We start from the raw sequence: 6,914 nt of genomic DNA, 5'->3' as shown, positions 1-6,914 counted from the left end.
CTCGGGCGAGCGTGAGAGTGTCCGATCTGCGATCCGCTATCTCGACGCGCGTGGAGGAGAGATCGCTGCATCAACATTCTATTACTTAGCGAGCCTTTTAGAACTATAACAAAGAGCTATGACTAAAATTATATCCTACGTTTCACATAGGAAATAATCATCTATATCTACGCGCATACAACAAGGGTTATGCGAAAAAGAAAGAAGAAAAAATCGAAAAGAGGAAAAAAAAAGAAAAATATTATAATAATAAGAATAAAAAGAAATAATTGATCTCTCTGCTGTTGTACCATTATTGTGAGGTGCTGCCTCCCAAACAGCTCGCTCGGCAACTCGTTCGCTGTACGGAAGTGCGGGGGAGCGAGAAAAGTGAGGACAAATTTTTGGACGGTCATCACGGAAAAATTTAATAGATTCAATAATAAGGATACAAAAGTTTCTTTTTACAGCACAAATAAATTAAAAAGATTTATTAAAGCTCAAAAAGATCCACAATTTAATAAAAATAATGTAGTATACAAAATCAATTGTAAAGATTGATGCGTCTTATGTTGGTTAAACAAGAAAACAACTTAAGACGAGAATTACAGAACACCGTAACCATATAAATTGGAAAACTTCCAATCTTTCAGTAATAACCAAACATAGACTACAATTCAAACATGAATTTAATTGAGATAACATTTTAATTATGGATGAAGAACTGTGCTACAGTAAATGTTTAATTTCTGAAATGATATTAATATTGAAAAACAAAAAAATAGTTTAAATCTACAGACGAATACTATAGGTCTTCATATTTATCAATAATAAATAGTATATAACTTTGCATCATCAATTCTGCGTGAATTTTGCGAGTCTTTGTTTAGTTGTCGTTTGTCTTTTGCAACGTTCACATATGTTAAGCTGACCATCTCATTTGTTAAATTATGCGATTAACTCTTTTTACATTAAGAATGTTATTGACCTTCATTGAACACATGTTTTAACATTATTATACTTTGTAACTTCTCCGGTGAATTTTATTTTGATTGACGTTTATATTATATAAATTAGTTTGTTCAATTTTCTCATATTATTCATAGATTCATTGAAATTTTAACATTCAGTCGATCAACTGATTGGAAACAATTTCTGTCTGTCAACGTACAATCCATCGGAAATCGTTAACTTATCTTTACTTGATATTCACTCGTCTATTACGAACTGCTATTATAGTAAATCTAAAGATACTATAGCTCGATCAAGAAGCCGAAAACATAATTATTGTATTGTTTAGATCATCGAGATATTTTATATTTTATATTATCAAAAGGAATGATATCGAGAATCTGTATTATAGTTATATGTTTTTATTCAAATTTTATTGATTTTTTTATTCTTACCCTTTACTTAAATTTATTTTTGATAACAACAATCTTTATTTAATTTTGTGTAAGAAAATAATAACGAATAAAGTAAATAAAAATGTGTTTAATAAAAATATAATGCTTAAAATACAACTAAATTCATATGTATATAGCTTATTTAAAATATAAATATTAATACATTTCTAAAAATATAATATAACTTTAATGTTAACTTTTAAGCGAAATAAACATCATGCGCATGTAAGATTGCAGAGATGAATATTTCTGATAATTTGTGAAGCACGATTATATGAACCAAGTATTGATTTATCATCTGGAATTGAAAAATGGACGTCTAATCAGAGTTCTGGGATATAATATCGAACTTACATATCAGAATTCTGATTGAACGGCTCGTTATTCCCTGCTACCTGTGCCTATTGCTTATGTCTATTGTGTTTAAGCCTTTATCCTCAGAAAAGTGGATCCTCAGAGCTATGTAGTTTACATTCACTTTGTCAGAGGGCAGTAGTGCGCGGTAGCATTTGCGGTTACAGGTTTTGAGCCGGCACGTCCTTTACTACGAATTATTCCAGCCAATCAGAGAAATATATCGATCACGTGACACTTTGCGAATCTCTGTTACATTGTTAAGTCGAATTCATATCTTGATGGAAAAGCAGAAAGCGAAAAAGCGGAAGCTAATCGGAAATAATAGTGGTAATAATAGATGGTACATCTCGCTTATCTGCTTCTGTCTTCGCGAGTTCTGATTGGCTTCCGCTTTTCCGCTTTCCATTTTTCCATCAAGATGTGAATTCGGCCTTATACTATAGGGTCTCTAGTACGATAGCGGTATTTTGTGCGGATCATGGGATATCGCTCACTTGGTTATCTGGGTTACCGACGAGATACTGTTAAAAATCATTAGCCCCCCCCATTGGGCAAATTTTCATGACTCAATGAGGGGATAATTAAAAACGATGACATTACCGACAATTAATAAAAATTTATGATTATTAATATATTTCGATAATACGTTAATATTAATTCGTGAATTTTTTATTATAAAAACTGTGTATATAAGTATACACACTTTTAATGATGTAATATCTTATATATTGCCGAAAAATTATAATTTTTTCTCTGTAGTTATTATTTCTATTGATAATCAAACTCGGATGATATCATTAAAATTGCAGTTTTAAATAAAAATCGAGTATTATTAAGTTTTAAACATATGTACATGTCTATAAAACTAATAAATTATGAAATTAGTACCGTATTACTTGTTTGTTACTCTTAATCACTTAAATTTTAATAGGTACACGAATTCTATAAGCGCCGAGAATCTTTAATGGTATCTTATCGAGTATTGTCTGAGTATTGGCGATCTATTTCGGTCGTCGATAATACACATTTGCTCAGCACTTGCTTCCAATTGGCGCGACGTGCGCTAAATTTCAAATGTTTTGCCACACGAGGATGATTAATGGTGTAATGTATGATATGCAACATACTTTTTCATTTTCATTGTTGTTTGATTCGAGTTGCAAAGTGTTTATGGTTGTTGGCGGAGGATTCACACCACAATTGTCGACTTGTGTTTCTCATAGAATAACATGGCTGCGTTAGTTAACTTGGAAAGATTTTCACATGAACGTTTATTTTTACGTTTCTATATCGCAATTATCTCGTTTTCTAAATAATAATAAAGTATTAACAATATGTTGGCAGATTGGCAGCAAATTCGACCTTTCCTCTATAGATTTATAATAAGTGTCCTGTGTCTGAGCAAAAACTGTAAATTTTATCTGATTTCTGCTGCCAATTTGCTGATACGGCATGTTAATAAGTTTTATTATATTTCTGACTTGCTAGTTTGCTATTATTGTCAGATGTTATAAAGAGCTTTATAACAAGAGACACAAATTGATACAAGAATTCTGTATCAATAATCAAGAGAAAGAAAAAACAAAAACAGAATAATTCTTGTCGATTTGTGCTTCTGCTGAAAAGTTCCCAATTGATTCTGTTTGAAAATGTTGTCTTTATACTATCAGAATTAGTAGCGTACACTTCTCAAAATCTGTTTTTGCTGACTTTGCTATTTGGATTGCAGCCTGGATGATTCATTTTTCAAAACAGATGCAACAGATCCACAGGATGAACGAGCGATCATAGAGCTATTGCGATTCCTGGAGATGCGTATCCAAAGGAGAGATTTGTTGCAAGAAGATGTGAGCGAGAAACGTATGAATGATTCCTAATGTATCTTTCAATATGCAATTACTATTCATATAATTTCTTTCCACTGTGTAATTTCTCAAAGTTGAGTTTTTCCAGAAAATCATTTCAGAAATATGTTGGTGAAACTGGAACATGAAAACACATGCTTAAGACATGACAATAACAAACAGAAAAAGATAGTGAGTTTTGTGATGGCAATAGATATAATTGAAGGACTTGATATATAAAAACTGATCTGCTTAATTTTTCTTTGATAAAAATTTCGAACGGAGTAAATATTCGTGCACGTTTTTTGATATAAGAAATAGCGAACAAATAATTGTAAAATGACAATTCTAAAAACTAAAAAGATCATCAAAATATAGTAATAGAAAAATAATATAAAAATTGTAATCCCACCCCCCATTAATTAATTTTTAAGAAATGATAAGTTATTTTTTTGGAAACAAGTAACAAGTTACTTTCAGAAAAAAAACAGTAACAGTAATGAATTGTTTTTATAACTTTCCTAATCCTGTTTTTTCTATAATATACAGATTTTGTATAATATATAGAACTAGCCAATTTTCACAATTGAATTTGATGTTAAAATCAGTCAGCTTGATTTTCTTTTTGTCAAAAATTTCGAAGCATACCAAACATTTCGCGTTTTTTTAGTATAAGAAACAACCAACAGCTGTAAAACGACATAGACAATTCTAAAAACTATAAAAAAAGATATAAAAGTTACAACTTCAAGCCTTTCAATTATGCTTGTATTTTATTTTCTTAATATCTTTTTAGTAATATCTTTGCGATAAATCTTTCAGATCTTCACGTTAGAAGGCCGTATCTGTAAATTACAAAACCACATCGATAGCTTATTATATAAATTGAATAATGCATGTGATGCTATGAGGAACATACAGCAAGAAGTAAGCATATTTTTGCAATGTAATGATAATGTTTGCAGTGATTATGATATGATTATGATATGATTTCTTCTTATACATTAATGCAATTTTTATACAGTTGAGGGACAGAGATAGGCAACTCCAACAACATACATTAGACAAGCAAAAATTAATACAGAGATGCAACATTATGATACAAGCGGAGATTAATAGAATGGCCAAGGAAATGCAGATAAAATTGCAGGAACAGCATGAGCAGCTGACGGTATTTTAGAGTTTATAGTTGCAAATCAATGTCATCAATTATCATTTTTCTTTTTCAATATCTCTCTTTTCTGAGACAACTTTTGACGAGTCATACATTAAAATTTGAATCGCTTTTAGAGCTGTATTAAAAAGAAGGATAACAAATTGAAATTGGTGAAACAAATATTAACTTCGGCTCGTGAAGATACATGCGATAATGTCATCTTGATGCCACCGATAGCTTCGAGAATAGAGACTACAAAAAAAACAACTTCGATAGTACCCAAGAAAGAACTTTCCTTAATGATGCCAATTAATCTTCAAACTTCCAGAAGTCCTTGTGGACAAATGCGCCAGACATTATTTTCTCGTGCAATTTTCAATGATACCCACGAAAAAACTACAGAAGAATCAAATCCATCGTTATCCAAAGAAAAATCTTCCACAATGACATTTATGGATTCTCAGAATTCCAGCTCTCGTGATCGGATTCACCAGATACCCTGTCACATAAGAACTGATTCTAACAATGTCCAAAGAAAAACTACTAAAGAAATTTTAATGACAGTCGCAGAATCTTCCATGTTTTCGGATTCGAAAACCAAGCTCATAGACAAATCGAACTCAATGACGTCCATTGATTCTTCATCATCTGCAATTGCGTCGACTAATACAACAATTATTACTAAAATTAATTTTAATAAAAAGGTAAAAAGAGTTGCGCGCAGATTGAGTAGGAACCATTAATTGTATGCTTCGACAATGCTTGGACCAGTATGCGTACATGTATATTTACTGATTTTTCTTTATGTGTGTATTCAGGATAGGATCCCAGTAGTGAATCCACGATACCAGCGAATGCAAAATGCAAATAGATGGATAAATCATCGTCCTATTAAGATAATTCCGACCGATACAATTTTACAACCACGAACACAGCCTCATAACCAAACCATTCGAAAGTTGACAAATTCAAAAGATTTTATGACCAAATCTTCCAGATACTGCCTTCTTTCACAGGAACAAGACGTGAATGGTGAACTTGAGATGTATAAAGTAAGATTTGTTATAGCATTACTTTGGAGAATGTATTGTATCATTGCACATTGCAGGCCAATGTATTGCCGACTTGTGGAGGAGGGGCGCAGATTGTATTTAACGATATAGAATGCTTGAAACAGATATCTCCAACCGTTGCAAAACGTAATTGACAAAAAATTGGAAAATAATCCGGTAAATACATAAAATTTGTGTAAACTACCAAAAATATTCGTAAGTCCTAAGATAACTTTGTAAGATAGTTACAGAGTTGTTAGTCTTTTCTTATTTATTTCTTGTTATTTATTTAACAGATATATTTGAGAGAGTATACTATTTTAATTTCTTGTTTTTCGTATAGATACTTTAGAATTTGCGACAGTTTTTTTAAATAAAAAGCTAAATATTTCATTGTCAAAAGTAGTAATAATTTATTGTTCTCTTGTTCTTAAGTATCTCGTAAAATAATGCCTAATTAATTCCGAAGTATCCATACATCGTAATATATAAGCTGGAAAACAGACTCTGTATCTATGATTGAAATGGTGAATTGAACTAGAAAAAAAAGAAAAGAATGCAACGTTATTTTATATATGTAATAAAGCTACACAACTTGTGTGCCAATTAATTTATTTGAATGTGAACAAGGATTGTTGCCACACACGAGGACGCTAACGGATAGATGTCCTTTATATATACACATACATACGCGCGCGCGCGCGGGTGTGTGTGTGTGTGTGTGTGTGTGTGTGTGTGTGTGTGTGTGTGTGTGTGAAAGAACACTGCCGCGTTTAAAAGATTCCAACAAAGATTCGTTGGTTGAAGCAAATTTTTAATCATACTATCTTACCGATTGACAATCACGCAAAAACTAATTATATTTTCAAAACCTAAAATCTTATAACAAAGAAACAGCAGCATCCCCTCCTCTCATCTATCCCGACGCGCGCGATTAAACTGTAAAATATATAAAATTATAGAAATATCAAGACTAGATGAATATATTAATCGTTAGAGTGATTAGTCATTATATTCTGATCGACTTTCTAACAAATTATATATGTATTTTATATATACATACATATACGTGTGTGCGCGCGCGTGCGTGCGTGCGTGCGTGCGTGTGTGTGTGTGTGTG

General features: G+C 31.7%; 1 protein-coding gene across 1 annotated transcript; it reads left to right on the top strand.

Moving 5' to 3' along the window:
* The first annotated feature begins 2,020 nt into the window (after positions 1–2,020).
* Positions 2,021–5,949, top strand: LOC105621702 (kinesin-like protein KIF23). The gene is made up of 8 exons (XM_012203164.1): positions 2,021–2,082; positions 3,472–3,602; positions 3,696–3,778; positions 4,409–4,513; positions 4,611–4,757; positions 4,877–5,446; positions 5,561–5,794; positions 5,851–5,949. Exons 1-8 carry the CDS (start codon positions 2,021–2,023, stop codon positions 5,947–5,949), a joined length of 1,431 nt encoding a protein of 476 aa, XP_012058554.1.
* Positions 5,950–6,914: the final 965 nt, after the last annotated feature.

The sequence above is a fragment of the Atta cephalotes genome (genome assembly GCF_000143395.1).
Source record: "Atta cephalotes unplaced genomic scaffold scaffold00036, whole genome shotgun sequence".
NCBI classification, from domain to species: domain Eukaryota; kingdom Metazoa; phylum Arthropoda; class Insecta; order Hymenoptera; family Formicidae; genus Atta; species Atta cephalotes.
This window is presented reverse-complemented; position numbering and strand designations above follow the sequence as displayed.

Excerpts from the sequence above, each read along its gene's own strand:
- LOC105621702 (XM_012203164.1), top strand. The coding sequence starts at position 2,021 with ATGGAAAAGCAGAAAGCGAAAAAGCGGAAGCTAATCGGAAATAATAGT. Across the intron at positions 3,779-4,408 it reads ATAACAAACAGAAAAAGATA|ATCTTCACGTTAGAAGGCCG; the intron begins GTGAGTTTTGTG and ends TAAATCTTTCAG. Across the intron at positions 4,514-4,610 it reads TGAGGAACATACAGCAAGAA|TTGAGGGACAGAGATAGGCA; the intron begins GTAAGCATATTT and ends ATTTTTATACAG.